Source organism: Numida meleagris, chromosome 7 (assembly GCF_002078875.1).
Source record: "Numida meleagris isolate 19003 breed g44 Domestic line chromosome 7, NumMel1.0, whole genome shotgun sequence".
In the NCBI taxonomy this organism is placed as follows: Eukaryota; Metazoa; Chordata; class Aves; order Galliformes; family Numididae; genus Numida; species Numida meleagris.
The window spans coordinates 2,474,199-2,498,028 of NC_034415.1; the positions used below are offsets into that span (position 1 = coordinate 2,474,199).

The window sequence follows — 23,830 nt, forward strand, 5'->3', positions numbered from 1 at the left end:
TCTGTCAATCTTGAGAGGGATTTTGGAGGTAAGACAATGAAATACACCTAAATGTACCTGTGATTTTTATAGCATGGTACGTGTATAATTGCAGATAAGTTGATTATGTGCTTGCACATGACAGATGAACTACAACTGAAGTAATTTTAGCTCTGAAGATAAGCATAGCCAACACTTCTCAACATATAGACAAAGAAGGGGACAAAGTAGGCCGACCAAATCATGTGTGCAGGGTGGCTCTTCAGTAAGAGTTCTGATATGTTTGACTTGTAACTTTCTGTTGAAGAAATGTTCTTACCACATCAGAAATGAGGTTTCAGCATTTTGCTCACAGCTTGGTGGAGTGCCCCCGTATCTTAGTGCAGCTGGTTCCTCGTTTTGCTGTCTTCTCATTTTTGGTTTTAATTTTGGGTGCAAGAGAATGTGGGAGGAAGTTGTGACTGAGGCTTTTCGTTAGAGATGCTGTATAATTAGATTTCTGTTTTCCTTCAATTCTTAAATTCTGCTTCTGTTTTAGCCCTGCTTAAAGATGAGTCTTAACTGTGAATTTTACTTATATCCAACCTAAATCTCCCTTGTTTTAGTTTGAAAGCATTTCCCCTTGTCCTATCACAGCAGACCCTGCTAAAGAGTCTGTCCTCTTCTTTCTTAAAGCCCCCTTTTAGATACTGACAGGTGCTGCTCCACATCACCCAAACAAGTAAAGGTTTTGTTTTTCATTGTGTACCAGTTCTGTGGGCCTTTCTTGTTCCTTAATGTACAAACGGTCGCTCTATGAATGTGCTTGCCCGCTTTCTTGCAATTATTATAATGCCAGTTGATAAAAGCAGCTGAAGCCAAGCAGCTGTTGCAATTCAGTGGTTTAGAGATGCTGGGTAGTATGACTCCAATTTGACAGAATCTTCTAGAAAACCTCTCCCAGGACATGCTGATCTCTGCACTCCAGAAGTGGCAGTTAAACCGGGTCGGACACTGCTGCTCCAACCTCTGTGAGCCCTCTTTGCAGGCAGGACTCCCTGCTTGCAGCAAGGTGCCTGCGTCCCCAGCAGAGGGTACCAGCCCTCTCCTGCCCTGCTCCTCGCTGCCGTGCTCGTGGTACCTGGGCCTTTTTGCTCCGCGTTCCTGCAGCAGCAGTGTGATGATGTATGATTTTTTGCCCTGTACTTGAAAGCAAGTGTTCCATCAGTCTTACCCAAGGGAAAAATGGGAGCTGCTGTTTAGTGGCACCCCTCTTTCTCATAGCAAGGTGATCAATGTACAGGGCCGTGAAACAAGCACCACCAACCACGAACCACAACTTTTTGGTTCTGTGTCTGTTTTTAAAGCTTCAGGTGGGTCGTTCATCTTGTTGGCTATAGTTTGTATAGCCATCTTATTGGCTATAGCAGGTTTCCAGAACATTTTTTGCCTGTTTGGAGTCAGGCTATGGTGCTAAAAGTGAGGTGAGAAAAGAGAACATAAAAATGGCTCAAAATGTCTTTTCAGTTTAGGGTGAAGAATTTCTGATCTTTAGATCTAGCTGCAGGGAGAATTTCAAAGTGTTTTGATTTTTACCATCTAATCTCCCTTCTAGAAACAAATTTGGCCAACCTATTTAAAAGTAAATAGGTGTTGATGTGTCAAGTTGAGCACTCAGTGCCGTTGTGCCCGGAGAAGTTCTTCTCTGTGCAGAACCGGAGTGCAGTGGATGCGGGGCAGAAGGCGTTTCCCATCCATGGTGTGGAGGGCAAGAATTTTCCTTTGCAGTTTTAATCACAGCAAATGCCCCTTTGTTACTATTTGTGTATATCGGTTCTGGAGATGAGTGATAATGTGATGGGGTTTATGTACGATCACTGCAGGCAGAAGCAGTTCAGTATGAGCCTGAGGGTGTTTGTGCCCCCGTGTTGGCACAGGGGCACTGCTGCTGCCGTGTGTGGAACAGCTGTGGGAAGCAGTGTGGGGATAGGGCTGGGGGAAGGTCCCGGCTCCCACAGCACACCAAAGGCTGCGTGTTTTTATTGCTAGAGGCATCGGCAGCTGTCCCACCTAGCAGCCTGTAGGTCTGGCAGCAGCTATCCTGTGTGTGATTCATGGTTCTCCATGAAAACAGAGAACATTACCGTTCCCGTTTTCTGCCTCCTTCCCAATTCTTCTGCCTTCTGAGGCAATTGAGGCTCCTGCCATTCCTTTCCTGTGGCAGTGCTGTGGTTTTTGTTCCCAGGTTCTCTAGTCCTGCTGCTTTCCACACATGGATGCTGTGACCAGGCAATATGGGGTAGGTGGTAAGGGATAAAAGTGACTACTTTTTTTCTGTTATGATTTCACAGTTTCTTGTTTTATCAGAAACACACATTAAAAAGCAAACATATGTAAAACAAGCAAACACCTTCATGCTCCCCCATCAAACAACGTGTACCAGGCAGCAATCCATATGCCTCTTATTTTGGGGCACTCTGACTCTTTCCAGAATAGGTTACTAAGACTGGTCAAACAGATGTGTATCGTGTCGCCTGTTCTCCTAGCAAAGTGCAGGAAATTCTTTCCAGAATACATGTTCAAGAGAGGCTATAGGAGATCCACAAAGATGTAAAAAAACAAAAAAACAAAAAACCAAAAAAACACCAATTTGTCTGCAGTAATAAATTCTTTCCAGTATTCAAGAATCATACATTCAAACACTGAAATGCTATACAGAAATAGCTGCTTTTTTTTTTCTCCTGGCCTGCTTGTATGTTTTTTTTCTTAAGAATGTGTTTTTATTTTAGTCCACTCCAGTAGACTTTCTTGCCTCCATGTGCTATTTGTGCAATAGAAATGAAAGAGTTATGAAGAAACAAAATATGAAAAAACACCACAACTATTTCCCAGAAAATGCCATGGTTTATTTGTACTCTATGGATTTTCTTTCTTGCTCAGAGTTCCCTTTTTTGATGGCAAGTAGCGCTGAGTGCTGTTCTACACAGCAAAGTGCAAGTATTTCTGTTGTCTTAATTGCTGAAGAGAACTGAGACCGTGGGCAATACTGATGCAGTGCTTTCGGTCCAGTCTAGAAGACACGCTTGTTTTCCTATGTCTTAAGCTTTGCCTTAGAGTGCCGTTAGTGAATATAAAGTTAGGCTCTGTAGATATCCAGAATGCTAGGTGCTGGGTATAATTTAATAATCTGTGTATTATTTTAAAGACACGCATAAGCAATAGCTCCTTGCTAATAAAATGCATTTACTGACCCATGAGCGAATTGATCCCTACAACTGTTTAAAGCTTAAGGCTCAAAGTTTTTCTCTTATCTTTCTGTTAAACAATGGAAAGTTTTACCGTATGTTCAAATAACGTCTTCATCAGGTTCTCCGCAGGATACCATAGTTAATTTTCAGTTGAGTGCTTTATAGGATTTTCTTTTTGCTGGCTGGTTGGGTGAAAGTCTAGACGCTGCGAGCCGGGGCGTTGGAGGCTTCACAATATAGTTATTGTGAATGGGAAGCAGGAGCAGCTTCCTCTGATGTACGGACTCGGTGCCCAAACCGGCTGTACAAAGGCACGGCTTTTGTTCCGGGGGATAGGGGCTAATCCGAGTGCTGCACACTGTGAAAAACCTTTTATAGAAGGGGGGAAAACTTGCCTTGGAGGTGAGAGGTCAGCAGTTTAACCTCTGACCATAGAATAAGAGACTGGGGAAGAATGGGATGAACAAGAGGGAAAAGTACTTGAAGTACTCTATTCTTTGTTTATCAAAAATGGGTCAAGCAAATGAGTGTCAGGAATGGTTACATGAGTTCTAATGGGACACGAGTGATTGTGGAGATGTGCACCAGCTTAGCTGCGTCTTGCTGCAGTTTGTCGCTGGCATCTGTTCTCAGATGCCTGATCAAGACATCCCCACGTGGAAAATCTAATCCACCAGCAAAGCTTAAAAGCACCACTATTCTGCTCTCCAGCATTTCTCCTTTTGACCATTTTCTCTGCCTATGGGCTGTCCTGGAGTTGATGAAGCAGCACAGCACTTCTGCCCCTTCATGCTCGAGGTGCGATGCCTGCAGGTCAGGTCGTGACCGCAGGGCCTGGTGGGCAGCGGGGGAGCTGGTTCCCATCTCCACGCGAAGGGAGCGTGCAGGCTTTCCCCTCTGATCTCATGTTGGTATTATCAGTGCTGGGACTTTAGTCACAATCCAATTAGAAATGATGGGATTCATGTTAACTAATGGTTAAGCCCTGTGTATTCCCAGCTCCACCAGTTGGGACCAATTGGTTCCGCTGCTCTTTAGTCGGGCTGGCAGAGATACCGGCAGTGATCGGGTGCCTTAATGCTCCCTGCCTGCTGCACAGCCATTCCTTGTGCTTCACTACGTCCAGCCTGTTGGGAAGCACGGCTTCCCTCCCTCTTGTCTCTCCCAGCATGCCAAAAAGCAGGGAGGACATAATGCCTTGCTGAGGGAAGTTTTATACTTCACTGGCCAGAGATGTGTTTTATATATGAGGTAAATTCCAATTCCTGCTTCACACAAAGGGATTAAAGCTCAGCTTTGTTGTTGACCATCTTCATGTGTCACGTCTTCAAACATCTGCTTATGACCTGGATAGCTTTGGGCTCCCACACTAAAGGAGGAGACCAGCAAGGCCCAGCATTCCTGGCCAGCAGCCGCCTTCCCAGCTCCCTGAGCTGCGTGGTGGTGCGTGTCGGATGTCACTTATGCTCGGGCACAGCTTCCTCTGACCCTTAGCAAGGCTCAGCCCTTTGTTTCTCCGTGTCACTGGCATCCTTCTTTCTTTTTATTTATATTGGAGTAAATGCCTCGGAAAGGTATTTCTTTCAGTGATCTTACACATCTTCGAATAAGAGAGATTTGATTCTCTTTACATTCTTTAGAAACCCTTTGGGTTCACCAGTATCAAACAACAGCGCTTGTCAAATATGCAGAACAGTTTAATAACTCAATTTTAAAGGAAGTACTTTGGGCTGTAGCTATTGCTGGGCATACCTTTCCAGACTATTTCTATAGCTAGTAAGCAAAAGTAAAACAAATAACCCATTGTTCTGTGCTCTTTGTCTTGCTATGATTAGTTCTGTGACTTTTTCAGCAAGTGGCCTATGATATGATTTGCTGTTACCTAGGCTTTTTGTATCTGATAGACTAAAATGATGTTCTCAGCCAAAATGACTGACATTTTTGCCTTTACAAAAGCAGCAGAAGTTAAAAGGTTTGTGCATTTGAGAGCAGGTGGCCTTCCAGTGTTTTGTATTTGAGTTTGGCAAACGAGGTGCAGATTATTTTCCTGTAGTTAATTCTTCTGGAATTATTAACAGCAATTTAAGCCTCTCCTGTACCTTAGGAAAGGTGACTGGTGTAATGCCCTATGCAGCGTAATGCATTTTAGCTCCTTGTGCATTCTGTGCGTCGATGGCTATTATTGCTATGCAGATGCGTAGATGCATTCTGAAATATTATCATCGGATTTATTGGGTAAATTGATAGTTTTGTTTGAGACATAACCTTAATATTTGCTGTTATTGATTGATGAAGTCATTCCTTATTCTTTCACATTAATAATAATATTAATATTATTGTATTTTTTCCTTTGCTAGAATTTTGAGTAGTAGATATCTGGTGTATATTTATGTATTATGTATGTTTTGCCCTTTCTCGCGTCACTTCTTTTTTTTAACTGAAATACTCTTTGGAAAGTAAAATAAAGGCCTCCGTTACTTAGGATGCAGAAATAGCCCCAACAGGTCGATGTTTGTCTTCCTGTAGTCAGTGCTTCCCCATGTGCACAGTTCTGAGCGGCTTTGGGCGCTGCTTTGCTCTGTGGCCAGCCCTGAATTCCTGCTCAGTGAGGGCCAGCTGTGCGCTTGGCAGGCTGCCTGGGCTCGAGTAGCTTCTTCCAACGCGTGTTCTTGTACTTTTAGAAAGCTAGTTTTAATGCAAACTGCTCAAAGCAGAGACTTCTGATGCTGCCTTCTGGAAAAGCCCAATTTACAGAGGAGGTGTTGGGCTCTGACCCCACGTGGGACAAGCGTGTTATTATTTTGAACTAGAGCTCTTTCTGTTCCCTGGGCTGCCGAGTGCCAGTGCCCCGGTGCTGCTCCTCGCATGGAGCCAGATTTGTGCGCAGCCGCTGGCTGGGCAACTTCTACGGAGAGCCTTTCTTAACATGCCATGTTTTTATGGAAAAAACAAGGGTTGGTAATTCTCTGTAAGTGGCTGGTACATGGCTAGTGTATCTTCAGTAGCTGTGCACATTGATACTGGAGGAGACCTGTAGCTTCAATGCTGGCAGGAAGGGGTTTTCATTTTTCGTTTGTTTGTTTTTCCTGGCCATTTCTACAGCATGCTAAGCCACCAGTGCTTCACGGCAGAGTGAGATCTCAGCTGACTGCAGGACTGTTAGCTGCGGGAGTAGCGCTGATCTCCCCGTAAGCAACCCCTTAACCTGCTTTTTGTGTTGTGTTGTTCTCCGAAGTTCAGTGTTGACTTTTAAAGATTGGTATGTGGAAGATGTCAAAACATTGATTTTCAGCGGCATGCTGCCTGTCATAGAGCAGGGCTGAGTGCACATGGGCCAGCCCTTGCATTTTTGCTGTTGTTGCTTCTTGCTTGCACGGGGGCCCATGGGACAGACGGCCCCTCGCTGTTGATGGTTCGATTACAGTGCTCACCCACAGCTTCTGAGGAGTGCGAAGAAAAGAAATTGCTTTCTTAGGCAAGGTGTTTTCAATTCAATTCTCACCCATTAGCTCTGTTTGGTTAAGTTTTGAATTACTCCATCAGGTGACTGATGAGTTTATTTTTTTTCTCGCAATGGTATTAAAATGGATTTGGTATAAGATTGAGAGGGAAGGAAAAAAATAGAAAGATAGATACTTATCAGTGCTCCTTTGTGTTTTTTTTTAAATGAATACTGAATCAGAAGGGCCTAACAAACAGCTATTTGACTATTTTGTATCTGTGAGCTGCTTGCATACAACACGCAGGCTGTGGTTAAACAGCACGATTCTTGTGATTTTAGAGCTTTGTGCAGATTGAGAATGTTTGATTGTTTTAATTTAACTTCTAGCATGACTGCCTTGTAGAATTATGAGATGGCTGAAGTAATGGAAGCTGCCATCCTTGGACATGTTTGGAGTCACATACCCAGGCGTGTGAGGAGCGGGGCACTGGCAGCTCTGAGCTGTGGGTTCTGCACTGCCCTGCTCTGCCCTGCCTGCTCCTCACCAGGAACACGTGGGATGAACCTCGCTGTGCTGCTCAGGCAGGAAGTAACGCAAATAGTAACAGAAGTAGGTGCTCATGACACCTTCTCCTGTCGTGAGGGAGTTCCCCAGCCACATTTGTTTTTTCTTGAAGGAACAAGAGAACTGGACTAATGTCTGCTTTGAAAAAAGAAAATGGAAGCACTGAGCTTTTGGTTAAATTCTTTGCTAATGTAATTTTTTTTGAGTGAACTTCAGTGCAATATATATATTTTTTTTTTGGGGGGGGGGGATAAAAATGATTAAAAACTCCAACCAGGGAGTTTAGTTTGAGATTGTGTATTATATCCTCAGCTTCATCTCCAGGCTGTTGTTAATAAGATCTGTGCTTGAAGGGAGGTAGGAAGCAGTAGCCCAGGCATCTGTAAGCTACTAGAGATGTGGTTGACTGAAGTACCAGAAGTGTTTTGTTGTTTTTTTTCCCTGTATGCACTCTTTATAGGTTCCATACAGCAAGTCTTATGTGAGGCAAACTGTGTGTGCCTGGCCAGCCAGCAGTGATGGAGCTGAGCAGTGTGACTGCTGTGCTGGGGCTTGCTGCTGCCTAGCTCGCTGAGTGAGTTTGTTGCTTAGTGAGAATGAATGCACTGGGTCTTTGCTAGATCTTTCTCAAAATTGAGCTTGCAGCAGTAAGTTAGGAAAACACCACATAGCCCACAATATTTTCAAGTTCTTTGCCTTCATTTAAAATAAGCAAGATGCAGCGTAAGGCGTTTGTTTCCAAAGGGGGTGCAGAGGGTTAGTTTCAAATCTGAGCTGGATATAAAACTTGGATTTGCTTCCAAACGTGAATGCCCTGAACCTAACTGTTTCCAGCTATTGCTCATCTCATTAGCTCACTGCGCCGCCTCTCTCACTGTCAAACTTTGAACAACAGACTCTATGACAGAAGAACAGAAACACCTTTTGTAAACTTCCCTTGAATGTTAGCAGTGACTTAAGGCAAACGTGGTGCACACTTTCTTGTTCTTTTGCTACCACATCAGTAAGTTCTTAGATCCTCAATGACATGAGCTGCAATTCACTCAGAATACAAGGGAAAAAATGGGAAAACGAAAAATAACGCTGCAGGTCCAAGTGGCATCCAGTTGTTCCCATGATTCCAAGGACTTAACAGGTGAAAGAAACCCCTGCTTATTTTGCAAAAAGGCCAAAAGGAGGCTGGACATACTCACTTGATCTGTGCGCTGTCTGTGCAGTGAACTCTCACCCTGATTAAGGTTTTACCCTGAAGCATGGCTAATAGCATTGCGGCCCTAAGGACCCTTCCTTTCTGTCCCTGGTAGCTGAAATAACTTTCTGCTCTGTCCTTCGGGGGTAACAAATTCTTGGGCAAAAAGGGACTGACCTGCAGCTCTGAAGGAAGCGTGAGCTGTAGCCAGAGGTTTTGACCATCTACCTGCTCATGAATGGGGAAAAAAACATTCCTGCTTCCTGCTTTGAGTACTGATGGGGAGCACTGTGAAAATACCGAGGCAGGTGCTTTGCAGCGTGGAGTGGGTGTGCATTGCTTTTTTGTTTTCCCATCCATTAGAAACAAGATTCTGAATTCCCACAAATGTGAGTGCTCCTGTCCTGAAGCCATGTTGTAAGATACTTACTTGTCTGAAAGAAGATCCTGTTAAATGCTGAGCTATTTGTGAAATCCATGAGTAATTTGGTGCACTTGTAGTCTGGGGTGTGTTGCAAGCTCAAGTCCTACAGAAACTATTGTAAATCATGATACAATTTTCAGCTTACTTGCAAGCCTACGTAACCCATGCTCGGCTGCAGTTAAAAGCAGCTTCTTTAGGAAAAGCTCCCCACCGGGAGGAAGGGATTTCCATCTTATCCACTCTGTAATTGCGTGTCTGAGAGTCACTGGTACCAAACTGTGCTGGCAAGGGCTTACAGGCACAACTGCTGGGAGGCAGCTGCAGGAGGCTGCTGGGTTCTTCTCCTGCGTTCCCTCAGGACAGCACTTAGTGTTTGTTTGTTAACGTTATTTTCAGTTAGTAAACGCTTCCGTTTGGTGTGAGAGAAGTTGAAAGGAACTACCAGAAGTGAGCTTTGAACATGTCTTCTTTGGCTCCAGTGGGAGCAAGGTACCCGCACTGCCTGCGCAGCTCTGAGGATGGCAGCCTGTGGTCAGCGGGAGGCAAGGTGGGGGCTGCTGGGGGGCAGAGCCGAGGTGCTGCTCTGGGGCCAGGCCTCGTGTGTCAGGGCAAGGCAGAACTCGGCACCTTGCAGAACGTGCTGCTGAGAGCACGGCCTGGGCGCTTAAACACCTGGAAAAATCTCCATATATTAACATGCAGGTGCAAAAGGCGGCAAGCACAGTGTCTGGAAGCGTGTTGTCTCATGAGTGAGCTGGGTGTGCCGTGTAGGCACCTGGCTCGTGGCCGCCCGCTGCAGCGCTGGGCACTGCTGTGGGGCCGCCGTGCTCTGTGTCTGGTGGCCGCTTGCTGGGGTGGTGGCCGTGGGGCACCGCATTGGCAGTTTGGGAATGAAGATCAGTAGCTAGAAGCAGGGTAAAATTTGATACAACTTCATAAATATGTTTTCTTTTGACTTTTTGAAAAGATGCTATGGGTGTGGTTGCCTTCTGTAAGAAGTTTTCTGTGAAAGAGAATAAGAAGAAACGGCATTCCTATAGAAGTCCCCTCCCCCAGTATTTCTTTGATAAGCAAAAAATACCCAGACTATGAGGTTTGAATAGAAGCATACTTTCAAGTATTTTCTAGTGGCGCCTTCATTTGCATGCTGTCTTTAATCTGTCAGGTTTCAACTGCTGGCGAAGCTAGCGAGTGTTCCTTAGTTCTACTCCTCTATGAAGTTTCCTCAGTGCATGTTGTCCTTGTTCTTTCTTTTGATGGCTGAGGCTTGGAAAACACCGCAGCTCCCTCACCGTGTCTGCAGCGTCTCCCTGCTCCCCGGCTGCAGCTGCTGGCTCCAGCTGGCCCCGAGCAGCGGGGGCTGAGCGCTGCTGCCCCGTACCCTCCTCAAGCTGCGCCCCGTGCTTCCGCTACCCTCCGGCCCAGTGCTTGCAGAGCTCCTGGTGGGCGGATTCTAAGCTGCTGTGTGGGAGTTGTCTTTTCCAGAAGTGATCTCTCCATGTGAATGCTCTTTTTCCATCAGGTTTTGTCTGTGGGAAGGCTTGCATTGCACCTTATGTTCATCTCCTATTTTGTTTCTGAGTAACTTGTAGTCGTGAGATACTGTATTGATACAAAAGCATCATTGGAATTCCGCAGCTTTCTGTCAAACTGTTCTAAGCATGTGGCAGCCTTTTGAATTTGAACAGTCACGGCATTATAAGTTTAGGAAACTTTTTATTACTGAGAACTACGTTTTCTGTCAAAATCAGTTCTGCTTATAGCTCAGATATGTTTATAAAGCAGTTCCCTGAGATGATGATTTCAGCTTTATTAAATGCATTCCTGTGTTGATGTAAGAACCGCAACCCGGAACTTCTTTTTTAGACCAAAAAGAACAACTATCTGCTATAAGCTTTGCTTTGCTGCCTGCCTTTTCCTCTCTGAGTTTTTTTTCCACAGCCCCATACCTCTTGACCCCATCTCTTCTTTCCCCTGTCCACTGGTGGTTTTTTTTTTCCCAATGTTTCTTTACAGTATCAGAGAAAATACAGCTGGAGAGATGCTGAGCAGTCATCTAGCCTATCCCTCTGTCCCAAGACAGGACAATTTTTGCCTATCCTGCTCTGCAAAACCCACAGGGATGAAGGTTGCACCTCTCCAGGCAGAATATTGAACTGCTTAATTAATCTGTTTCATTTTTACCTCCGCTCTGTTTTTCTGTCTCAAATTATTCTGGGTTGCTATCAAGAGAATTACCTGAGATGATGTTTCTCAGCGTGTGTTTGTAGTTTATGTTCCATTACCAAAAAGAATGTGTGCTAATTAGCTTACCGTGTTGTATTTTTGGATGGTGCTTATAATCTATGATCTTAATGATGTTGAAGGGCATTCTTTAGATTATATTAACTGCTGAAATCTTGGGAAAATTACCACTTGGTAAGCTTTGCCTCTTTTTATTTATTGTGGTTCTGAGCACACTACGTTTCTAATTTATTCAGCCATAGAAACATTACTTATATCTTTTCTAAGATTTGTTACAGAAATTAAAATGTATTAAAAATGGCTTCTCTAATTACAAGGATCATCTAAAAATAGTTTTTTCTTCCAAAAAGCGGGGGGAGGCTTAGCTGTTTCTCACTTTGCTCATGCTGCACGTCTGCTTACTCGGGGATCTCTCTTTAAGCTGGCAAAGGTATGTTATCATCAAAATTGGATTAGATTTAATTTCAATGGAAGAGAGAATTTAAAGCGGCGTTCATTTGAACGGAGGGAAGGATTTGGATTAGAAAGAAAATGCCGCAGTGTTTGCAGAACTGTTGCTTTTCCTTCGTTTGCTGTTCCAGGCTGAGGAGCACACTCCCTGCCCCCATCTCCTCTCTGTGCCACCCTTACAGGCCTCAGAGAGGAGAGGAGTAGCAGGACTGTGATGCGCTGCCGTTAGAGGCTTGTGTCCATCAGGGGCCCAATGCGCTCCAACTGATGAGTGCTAAATTTGAAAACTCACTATGTTTGTTTTTGACTTAGATCTGTTGGGAAAGACATAGGAATTAATGTGATCAAAAGAGAAAGTCTTCTGTACCACTAGATACTACGAGGTTAGGGAGCAAAATGATACTTCCTACTGTCTGCGATGGCCTTTGCATGCTTACTGACAAGGATACTTCACATTGCTTTGTGTATCTTCTCATGGGTATCTGTGTAACCATATAGGATCCCTCAAGCTCAGCTGCAGGCATCCGCTCTCTGGTCTAGCAGTGCTGTAGTATGGAGGACTTTGCCACACCTGCCCTGCATTGTCTGTAACTTACCCGTTTCCGTAGCTTCTTCGTTTTGTAAGGAGACAGTGGAGGTGCAGTGTACCAAACTGTTTTGGCAATCTAGGCTGAATTCCTTTCTGAAAGTCGGGAGCTCTGTGTCTTACCTGGCCATATCTAAAATATGTTTGTTTTCAGGGCTGAGCGTGAGGTACTGTAACTAGTACTGTGCTGAGTGCTTGGTGAGCTCACTCTTCCCTTCATTACTGCTAAGCATGTTCTGTTCCTCTGCCTTCCAGGATTCAGAAAAATTCTTTCTGCATTTCAGGAGAAGTATAGCAGAGGAACAGACTGGTGATTTAACCCATATCGCATTTCCTTCTGTAACATTAAAGCTTACTGGAGATTACAGGGATGCTGGAGAGTGTATTGATAATTCAAAAAGACGGAGAAATTGGGGGACTGCATTTAGGATGTAATGCTGTTCTGCTGGGACAAATATGAGGTACTGCACTTCAACAGAAATAATGAGTATGAGAAGCAGAACAACTCATGGTGCAACAGTTATCAGTAAGGAAATGTAACAAATTACAGCTGACCACAAATGAGGAATATCATGCTTATTAAAAAAAAAAACAACAACATAATGCTGCAATTTATTTAGATAACACAGAAAAAAACAAAAGACAATGTATCCTAGAATAGCTGTGATTAATCCAGCTGTTCTATTCATTGCTGATAGAAACCCTGGGTGAAAAGGTTCTGGAAAGCTGTGAGATGGCATTTGGAAGCAGTGCAGAGAAGGGCAAGAGTGATAGCTTATGGGGGAGAAAAGAGTGTTGTATGCAGACAGAGTAAAGGAATCTGTGGTTGCTTAGCAATGGAAAGGAAGACTGTGGAAGAGAGAGATTAACAAGTGTGTGAAAGATCTCTGGAAGGAGAAAGAGCATAGTGTTCTTCATGAGGAATAATGGCCTTAAGTTGCACCTGGAAAGATTCTGGTTAGATTTTACAGAGAATTTTGAGTACTCAAGAGGAAGCTTTGTAACGGATTGCCTGGGAAAGCAGAGGGGTTTAAAATAATAGGTAATCCTCAATGTCCCTTTTAATGCTAAATTTTTAAATGCAGGACTGCATGACTTTAAACACCTACTGACCAGATACCCAGTGTGGGTCAAAGAACCATAGAATATCCCACGTGGAACAGATCCACTAGGGTGGTAGAGTCCAACTCCTGGCTCCAAGCGGTGTGCGGTGTCCATGTATCTGAGAGCGGTGTCCAAATGCTCTTTGAACTCTGGCAGCTCGGGGCCGTGCCCACTGCCCTGGGCAGCCTGTTCAGTGCCCATTGCCCTCTGGTGCAGAACCTTTCCCTAACCCCTGCCTGACTGTCCATTCACAGCTCCATGCTGTTCCTTCTGTCCCTGTCGCTGTCACCAGAGAGCAGAGCTCAGTGCTGGCCCTCTGCTCCCTGTGAGGAGCTGCAGCCGCCTTGAGGCCTCCCCTCATCTCCTCTGCTTTGGGCTGATAAAACCCAGGGGCCTCAGCTGCTCCTCATACACCTTGTACTCCAGGCCCTTCCCCATCTTTGTAGCCCTCCTTTGGATGTTCTCTAATAGTTTTACGTCCTTTTTGCGTTGTGGTACCCAAACTGAACTCAGTGCTTGAGGTGAGGCTGCACGGAGCACAGTGGGACAGCCCCTTCCTTCACCCGGTGGCAGTGCTGGGCCTGGTGCTGCCCAAAGTACAGTGGGCCCTTTGGCTCAGATGTCCCTTTGGCAGGGACATGCTGCTGGCTCAGATGCAACTTTCTGTCATCCAGAACCCCCAGATCCCTTTCTGTGGTCTCAGTGATATTGGACCTGTCCTGTCTTCCCCTGCAGGGGCTGGCAGTGCCGTGCTTACAGACATTCACACTGCTTTCCCTTGTGGCACTCTTACCGGCTTTGGACAGCTGCTGGGCTGTGGACCACATTCTCCTGGATAATGTGCTTGTAGAGATGGAAAAAACATTTATTTTATGCATCTGCATGCAGATATATTGCTAAGTTACAGTTATTTGCATGAGGTTTATTAAGAGCCCTCTGGAGGCTTCTGAAAGAAAAACTTTTCTTTTTCTGAAGAGGGCAAAATAGTTCTGTTGGGAATAGTAATGCTGTGTGAGAGAGTGCTAAGCATGCTTCCTTGCCCCAGACATGGGGCTTCATTTAAAGACAGGCAAATTCTGGCGCTTAGAGGGCCTTGCAGCCCTGCTGCTGCAGAGGACCCTGAGAGAACCCCTGGTGATTCTGCCCTCATCCAGCCTCCTGCTGAAGCCTCCCGCTCTCCCTGCCTGAGCTGCGTCTTGCTTCCTGCACCACTCTTCCCCAAATCCTTTACTCTAACCTGTCCTTGCACAACCTCAGGTAGCGTTTCTCCCTTGTATTCCCCCTCCACCCTCATTCCCAAACACCACCCTTTCTGCTCTTCCTGGCTGATGTCCTCTGGAGGGCCGAAGCTCTGGTTCTCCAGTGGGAACTGCACTTACCAGCTCCACCTTGGCAGAGTGGAGAAGGAAGACTTGTCTGGTAAGAACAGGGGGTGATAAGGAGACACAGGGTGTGATCCACTCCCCTAATTCACTATATGTAGTGAACTCACAGTACGTAAAATATTTATCACCTATTTTTATATTTGTCAGTTAAAATGCCTTCTGTTAAGTTTCTAAGATAGGAATTAATCAACTTCTGATTTATTTATAAACTTTGACCCAAATTCACCCACGAAAACGATTTATTTATATGCGTAGGTGTTTGTGGAGGGAGGTTATTCTGCAGTTATTATTCAGCATATGTACTTTAACTGATGGAAGCCTCATTTGGTGCTTAAAGTGAATTCACTGTAAATCTTCTGTAGTTGTGTCCTTATTGTACGAGAACAGGGTTTTTCCTGAAACTTGCTGTAGAAACTGTAGTTCAGTGGTTTCTTTCTCATGTTTTTAAAGATTTTAAGTTATTTTTTTGAAATTGATCCCTTTTTCTCACATTTTTAAACTAAACCTGAAGGTATGGCACACTTGTGAAATGAGTTTCCAAATTAAATGGTTTTTTCAGAAGCCAAAACAATGTGCCTGCATTTCTTCTTATTCTCCTCTTAAACGTAGATAATGATTATATGTAATGTTACTCTGGCATCACTGTCCTAGAAATGTTATGACAGCAAAATTTTAATTAAAACTCATGACCTTTAATTAAAAGCTTCATTTTAGAAATTAGAGTGTGTCATGTCACTTCCTGCAGCCTTGCTGCAGTGGTCTTCCCCCTTGATGAAGGGCTGGGGCCAGAGCTCTCCTCTCAGCAGATACATAAAGGTTCCATGAGATGCTTACGATATGTGAAGTAGCTTGGAATGAGCGAATGCAGTGTGCAGCTGTATGGGCCCTGGTACCAAAGCATGCACTGCGTGGCTGCTCCATACACCAGGTGATGCACTTACAAGGCCCCACCGGGGAGTGGGTGGTGCAAATGAAGTATGCTCGGGTGTTTCTGGCTTGTGCTGAGTGTGTACTGGTGTAAGAAATGTCAGCCTGGGTGCAGCAGGCCTAGGAGGAAGTTGTGTGTATATACTTCTGTATACTTAAACATGCAGCACACGTACATTTAATGTGTGCAGCCAGCTCTTTCTTCTTCTTACCAGCAAACTTACTCAGAAGTGGTGCAAAGCGCTTCTCCTGGAAAGTCTGTCAGAAGGGGGAAACAAGGAGAAGTTCGCACTTCTCGGCTGGCTACAGCAACAGCTATTTCTGAGTGATTCTCCTCCTCTCACCCATAAAATCAGCATAAAATTGACCTAACATTGCCAGATCAGATGGGGTATCTGGAAAGTAATCCTCAGGGAAATGAAAATTCCATCTTTGTAAACCTGCAGAATCGGGTTATGTTTTCTCTTTTTATTTCTAAATCAGTACCCTTCTGTTTGTTCCTCTGAAGCGCTTGTGCGAAGTTGATGCAGAGATGTCAGATGCTGTCTGAGTCCTGTTCCAGAAGCAGAAACTAACATAATTTTCTGAAACAAGCCCAGTCCCTGACTCAAAAAATTATCATAAAATCCCGAGGCTTTTTAGATGTTCTGTGGTTTCAGAGGGTCAAGGAACAGACAGAATGCAGTCAGTTTAATTTTGAGGCACAGGCCACACCGGATTTTCTAAAAATAAGTATTATGTATACTCACTAAAATAACCAGCTAAAAGCCAGTAATAACAGCCGCAAAACTCTGCTTGGGGCAGGTGGCAAAGCCTTGGAGCACAGCTTTTTCTGTATGTGTAGCACTGAACGCTCTTCTTGAATTCAGATAGGACTGTTTTCTTGAATGTTGCCTGTTTTGTGCTTTCAGAAAGTATTCAGAACCTCGTTCTCTCTGTTTTGGCTTACCCAAATTTAATTGTCCTCCCACGATGTATAATGCCTTTTTGCCTTAAAGTAAAAGAAAAACACAGAATGAAAATAAACACTGTACTTCAGTTCGGTGAAGTAGAATATACTTTAAGGTACTTGTTTTTACTACTTCAAGTAGCATTAGAGAGCCCTCCTGTGAAATGAAGGCTGCGGAAGGAGAGGGACAGAGAGCTCTGGCTGCGGCTTTCACGTCTGTTAGCAATTAGGGCTCCCTAAGTGACAACCGGAGGCGTTGCCCTTTCTGCCACCATGCAGAGGGTGCTCCAGTGTGGTGCTGCTCGCTCCGTGGGCATGTCCTTACGATGTGGAGGCATTACCCCTCTTTCTGACCAAAAAAAAAATAGTTACTTAGATCCAAGTTTTGCTGAATTCTGAGGTTGTTCCTGATTGTGACCTTTTTAAAATTAAGCGGAGAGGTTTTACTTTTGTGATTACTTCCTTTTCTGAAGATTGACCTTATACTTCCCCTGAGAGCAGCGAAAGAAAGAAATTGCCAAATTTCTCTTAAAGTTTATACAATAACTGTTTTGCAAACTGAAAGTATTAAAAATCCCACACAACTCAGCTTTGGTTTTGTTATGATGTTGCTAAAATATTCAATAACTGTTGATTATGGAAACGCTGTTAACACCTGCCAAAACAATCTGCTTCATGCCTAAGAAACAGTGCTTTCAGCTGGCCACATTTCCGCAGCCGTGCTCCCTGCGAGATGCTCAGCACACCTTTTGGCTGAGAACAGCTCAGCCTTTCTCTAAAGGAGCTCTTGTAGGTAGTAGAGCAAAAGCTGGGCAGAAGGAACGGCTAAGAAGCAGCAGGACTAGCCACAGACCAATCTGGATTTCCATGGCTGCACCTTTCTCTCCCCTGTAATGCTCCATCTCCCGCTTTTCCTTCTTCATCCTGGACCCAAATGGAAGTTTTGGGGATAGTGGTTTATTTGGTGCAGACTGACCTGAAAAGCTCTGACTGGCTGGCGTGAGCTTGGGGGGTTCCCTGGCCTGGTTTGCTGTGGGAGCAAGGCAATGGCATGGGGTCGGGAGCAAGGAGCTGGTTTACCTCTAATGACTTTCTTTTTCGTGATGCTAAATCAGAATAAAAATGAGCTCACTAACACTGAGGCCCTCAGCCTGGTCATTATCCAGACATGTCTGTGAGTTATTTACGTATACAAAAAGTATGGGGAAAAGTTTTCTACTCTAAGTGAGAACTGTATTTATTAGCTCTTTTTTAGTATACTTTTAGACAGGGCACTCCTCAATTTTTCTCTTGTTTCCAATCTGCCTCCGGAAGTTCTTGTTCCCCATTGTATATGGAAGAAAATTAATTGTCCAAAGTATATGAATTTTCATAAAGAACAGCTGTAGAACCCTCCCCACTTGTTCGTAGGATCAAAAATCTGGCCACTTGACTGTGTATTGCAGAAACAGTTTTTTGTCCAAAATCAAATCAAAATTGTCTAAATAAGGTTGAGATGATTGATGAGATGAGCTTTGTGACGTGCTCAAGTGCATTTTGTGCCGTTGGTTCAGCGCCTGGCCCGGAGCAAAGTGGGGATGCTTGCAGCCTGCCCCTCCTCTGCGGCTGGCCAGTGCAGGTGCTGCAGCTGCATGTGGGGCAGTGGGATGTGAATTCAGCAACTGGGAGTGAAAATAGCATCAAGGATGTTTCTCTTCTTTTAAAGCCTCAATTTGCAGCAGCAACCCTATGTGTGTAGATGAAGATGAGTAGAAACCTCTGTACTTTGCCAGAAGTGGAGGAGTCTCCAGTTCTGAAATGAAGTGCGGCACTTGGAAGGATTCTGTTTGATCAGGCAGTGCTAGCTGTAGAGTCTGATGTGAGAAATGGAATTCCTGATGTCTCAAAGACCTCAGCTTCTCCAAAGATAGGAATCCTACAGCCCTCCCGCTGTAGCCCAAGGGCAGCAGTTCTCACTAGGTAGTTTCCCTGGCTCTTGCTCACTGCTTGCCCTGGTTTCTTGCCCCCGGGCATCTGGGGCTGCTGCCCACAGCACAGCAAGGGTCTGGAGTGCTCACCCAGCTTGGGTGGGGGCACTGGTGAGAGCTGCAGAACTTGCCCAGTTTCCAGGTGTTGCCATGGCTTGTGCCACGCTGTTAGGAAGACAGGTAATTTCACTGAGCGTGGGAACAGTCAGTTCTGCTAATGGAAGCACTGTGATGCTTCCTGAGCGTGGTGCACTTCAACGGGAGGATGCCGGAAAGACGCTGTATTGCAGGAGATGAGCAGCGTCTGGAGGATGAAGTGTATGTATAATTCAGTTGTTGTTGAAAAGTTGTGGTTCAGATTGGTGGTTAGGTGCATTCACAATAATATTAATTATTGAATAATGAATAGCCTAACCAGCGAGTGATTGTTTTGATAATTAATGGTAAATCTATAACAATCATAGTAGATTAATGAAAGCTTTAAGGTATAATCAAAATGCTGATTTTTAAATGGCTCAGAACGGACAAATATTCAAATGTGTCATCTCTTCAACCTCTTCTTTGAGTCCTGGGTATACTGGCACTATCTTTAGCATTCCAAAGATTCCATTTCTGTACCTCATAGAGATTTTTGTTTTCCTCTCTGTAGCACTTCATATCATTATTTTTTCCCCGCGGATGAGAGATTTTATGTAATTTCACTTCTTGATTAAATTAAAATGTGAAAATTGAGTATAGGCTTAATAAAAATGTAGTAGTCAGGTTAAAAAGAAGAGTTAAATATGGAAACAGTTCAGTACATCATACAACCTACTCACCTGTGTGAAACAATAAACATAGTTTCATAAATATGAAATTCCTTGTTAATAATCCAGTGTCTTCCATAGTTTTTACCTACGTTTTTGTACTTGCCTCAGAGCTTGAAGCTAAGCTGACCCTCTCTTTAATATTAATGTACTCTGACTGTAATACTCTGTTCCTTTGCCTCTGATTAATGCTGTCTGTCAATTATTTACAGATCCAGTGGTACTGTGGAAGTTCCCGGAGGACTTTGGAGACCAGGTTGGAAACACGAGATTGAACTTTTTTTTTAATGTTAGAATAATGATAAAAATGCTCTCCTATTCAGCTACAGAAAGGCAGATGCTAATGATAGCGGTAAGGAAGTCTTCACCCAACTGGTGGCTTGGTGATTAGAATGCCTTTGTGACTGGAATGCTTAATAGCAGGCTCCTGCTTCTATATATCATACTTCTTCTGTCACCCTGGTTTTTATATACATCATTTTATAAGCTGTTTCTGTTGAGTGCGTGCACTTGTTTAATCTGTTCTAAAATAGAAAATGTGGAAAATCTACCAGACAAACTTTGTTGTTAATATCAAGAAGCCAAACGTTGCTATGAATTGTGTCAAAAAACATCAAAACAAACAAAAAAGCTGAAGGTCCTCCACAAGATTTGTTTTGTCATTTTAATGTCAGAATCTATGTTCTGTTCCTTTAATCCTTTACAATGCAAAATTGTGTGTATTTATTTAATGTTATTGTAGAGATGTTGTAATTATTTGCTTAGGAAAAAAAATTGTCAGACCCCTGTAAGAGCCAATGCTCTACACCACTTACTGAATTGAATAGCACAGGAGCCCCAGTTTTTGGCTATAAATTAATCCTTAATGGAAAGTTTATACATGCAGTGCTGATGCATTATTTCACTCTTTTAATAATGGCTGAGCTGTTAACTGGGATTATTTTGCTTAGACTATTAAGATTATTAGTATTTAAAAAAATGAAGCTCAAGTTTCTGCGTGTTCCGTGCTCTAAATTTTTGTTTCTGTTGCGATTAAATTATTCAAAGCTCTTTTTGTTATTTCAAAAACTTGGAGATGAGATTCTTCAGTGGAAGCACTTCTCTTTTTCTGAAGAAAAACATATAAAAATAATTAGCAGAATAAATGTCTTTGCACTTCTTTTTAGACTGATACCAAATCCAACATATTCTTCATTGCTAGTATCCCTACAACAGATAATCTGGAAATAATTTTTTACACGAGGTCTTGATAAATTGTTAATTTTTTTTGTTTGTTTTTAGAATCAATAATACAAGATTCTATAAAGACAGCAATACAGTGATTCATGATGAAAGGAATAAATATACAAGCATAGGAGGTAGAATGTCTGGTTAGGGAATAGCATCAGTCAGAAACGTGCAGCTTGTAAGATAGTGATAAATGGTATGTGAGGAAAGTGTGCTGTTGTATGTTCTTAGCTTGACATTCAGCGAGTTTTGATAATTTTCCTAGCTGCAGGAGGATTATCTTCGTTCTGATTTAAATTCTTCTTTTCTGGTTTGTTTTGTTCTTTTTATGTTTCATAAGATAGACTTGATCTTAAAAAAAGAAAAACGGGGAAAAAAAAAGAAATTATTTATGAAGAAAAATGGAGCTTATTCAGTGAGTCGAAGGTTATTCAAAGAACAGCTGGTGTAGAACTATGATTGGGAGATGAAGCCCACTGAAGACTGGAAGGGAATCATATGGAGATGCGATAGACGTACCTAATCTGAAAAAAAACAAGAGTCCTCAGGCAGTGATTTGCCTTTGAGCTCTGAAAAGCCTGCTCTTGCATGCTGTCTCAGTGGTGTAGGGAATCCAATATTTCAGGTAAATTGCTTCTGTTCTTGGAAAACAGTATGTTTTAGTCGTCTTCCTTGCAAAGGAGATTTTCCTGTTGGAATCGCTGGATTTGAACAGAATACATTGCAGTTTCTGTAGCAAACCCCTGAGCCAAAAGATTGAGTGCAGTCAGCAGAGTCTACTGTGTGCATGTGTGCCTGTGCATATTGAACTCGGTAGGTTTGGTCTGGAGGTCTGTGCATCTACCAGATACTTATTTCATTTTTTAAAATGAGCTGTCAGTAAGACTATCAAGATTAATATCAATGAAAATTTGTTGGGAGAATATTAAAAAAAAAAATGTTCTCAACCCTATTTTGCTGCCATTTCTATTTTAAATGTAAAACGCGTGAGTTAGTTTTTGGATGTATCCCAAAGAATCATCTTTCCTAAATCCAAGGGCTGTCTGTTTGCACAGTGGTGTGATAACAGTGGGCAAAATATTTTCCTGTCTTCCTGCATTTTTCTGCAGTTTATCATGTCACCTTTTTGTTGCTTTCATATTGCAAACAAAACTTGTCTATGCCACTTTGATTTGTTCCTCCTCTTTTCACATTCTTGCTCTCAGTATGCCTCTCAGAACTTCCCAGTGCTTCCTTGTTCCTATACCTCTGTCTTATTCTTGTGGCTAACATACAGCAGATCTTGATAAACTGTCGTACTCCAAAAGCTGGATGAACGATGGAGTTGCAGGTGACCATTGCGCATGTTAAACGCGAGCTTGACGGTGTTGTAGGAATCCTGATTAATCTTATCGTTGAAGGAAAAATGGAGGATTCCTGATTTGAGTGTATACAGGTCTTCAGTTTGAACATTTACTCCTCACCCTGATGTGAGGTTGGGTAGTAGCTGTTTAATGGAGCACTTTTTATGTAAAATATATTTCCAACGTGTATGCCTACGGGCTTAATCTTGTGTGTTCAGAACTCCTCTTGGGCTCAGTGACATTTTCATGATAAGATGCGTTTTAGTCTTCAAATTCTTCTTTTGTTTATTCAGTCAGGTTAGACTGGTGTTGAATTTCAACGTTGCAAGCTCACTTTCTTAATAAGGCTTATGTAGAGAAAATTATAATGCTATAATTTCTGGAAGACAAAAATCAGTTCTTAGAAATGAAGTTGAAGTGCTTTTTCACGTTTTAGAGAAGCAGACCAAATTAAAGGAAAAGCAAAACAAAAAAAAAGAACCCTTTGCTTCCTGAATGAAATACTTCATAGCTGTTTAAAAATCAAGCATGTTTCCATGCAGAAAATGTCAACCCAACACAGCTGAGATCTACTAATGCAGCTGCATTCACCTGGCAGTGGAGGTGATAGCAAATGCCTTATTGATGTCAGATGTGCCCAGACACTGCCAGTATGCCTCTGTTCATAGCTCTTCTGGGAATAAAAATACTTAAGCTCCTGGTAACTTCATTAGGTTGAAACATTTCTGGGGAAAGCATAGTACTGGCACCAGGAAAGGTCAATGGGAGAGTGCTAAAAGTGCCAGGAGGTGCTAGGGGCCCTTTCATTGGCAGTGGAGGTTTCTGGTAGGTAAACAGCGTGTGCAGCTGTGGCTGTAGCCACCAATGGGGGGGACCAATCCTTTACCATAAGGCAGGCGAGGGCAGTTTGTACACATGCATGGTGCGTTTGATAGTACCAGAAATAGCATGCTGACAAGCTGTTGTAATGATGAATCCAGTTCACTATTGTCATGTGTGAGGCTTTTCAAGCTTCTGTGTGTAATTTTTTTTTTAAAAAAAGGTTTGTATTTATGAAAGGTGGGACAAAGATTAAGGAATGTCTGTACACCAGGGTTTTCTGCCTCCTACACTAGGCTTCATCCTTATGTTTTACCTTGTCTTAACCTTTGAGGCATTTGAGGTTTAATGTTTCTTAGCAGCATTAGCACTTACAACTGTTTTGGATATTATGTTTTAGCTGTGTAAGAATTCAGTAGCGTTTTTAACCTTGCTGGTTACTTTGCCAAAACGATGTCCATCTGCAGTAAGTCCCAGAGTCTGTAAATGGTTTTTAGAAAAACTAATTTACTGAGTAGCTTTTTTTCTTAATCAATCTTTATAGTAGCACAGTAGTTTATTTGTTTGGTCTGCTGCTTCTATGTTGGTGAAGAAGTGTCGCACCTAGGAAGACGATGCTCATAGCTAATGTAGCAGGAAACCAGAACCCACTTTAGTAATAGGAGATACGGCAAGGATGGTTGATTAATGAAGAAATGAGGCTCTGCATTAGATTGTTGTGTTGTAGACTTCATCCTGTCTTCTACCTCTTTGCTTTCTCAGGTAAGGGAACTGAAACTGCTTTTTTGTGTCAGGCCTTTCCCATAGCCTGCAGATGAGTATCTGGGTTAGGAATATTCCATCCCATGTGAGGCATCTCTACTGTTTCCTACCAAGTAACTCTCCTTGCATTGTTATCTCATATTTTATATCATAATGTCTGGTTTTTATTTTCATTGTAGCAGATTATGTAAAAGCCATTGCTGAAATGTGAGTAACAAGCCTTACTCCTTATCCTGTGGTGAACCAGCTACTGAAGCCCGATATTTGCGTTTACGTACATGGAGATCTGTCAGTTTCAAGTGTAAATCATCAGTTCATACATGCAAATTGCATGTATAAATAAACAGATGTGTGTCTGTAAATACCAGTTATTGAAGGGCTATATCCTGCAAAGTCATACTTTAGCCTTCCCTCAGCAGCAGGAATCTCACGCTT

At 43.1% G+C, this 23,830-nt stretch overlaps 1 protein-coding gene across 2 annotated transcripts in view; it reads left to right on the forward strand.

Moving 5' to 3' along the window:
• The window catches only part of DENND1B (DENN domain containing 1B), a 151,690-nt gene that overhangs the window by 16,279 nt on the left and 111,581 nt on the right, over positions 1-23,830 (forward strand). For both annotated transcript variants that reach the window (XM_021404161.1, XM_021404162.1), the window contains exon 3: positions 19,457-19,500. In XM_021404161.1, coding sequence (XP_021259836.1) covers positions 19,457-19,500 — 44 coding nt within the window. The remainder of the gene's footprint in view (positions 1-19,456; positions 19,501-23,830) is intronic.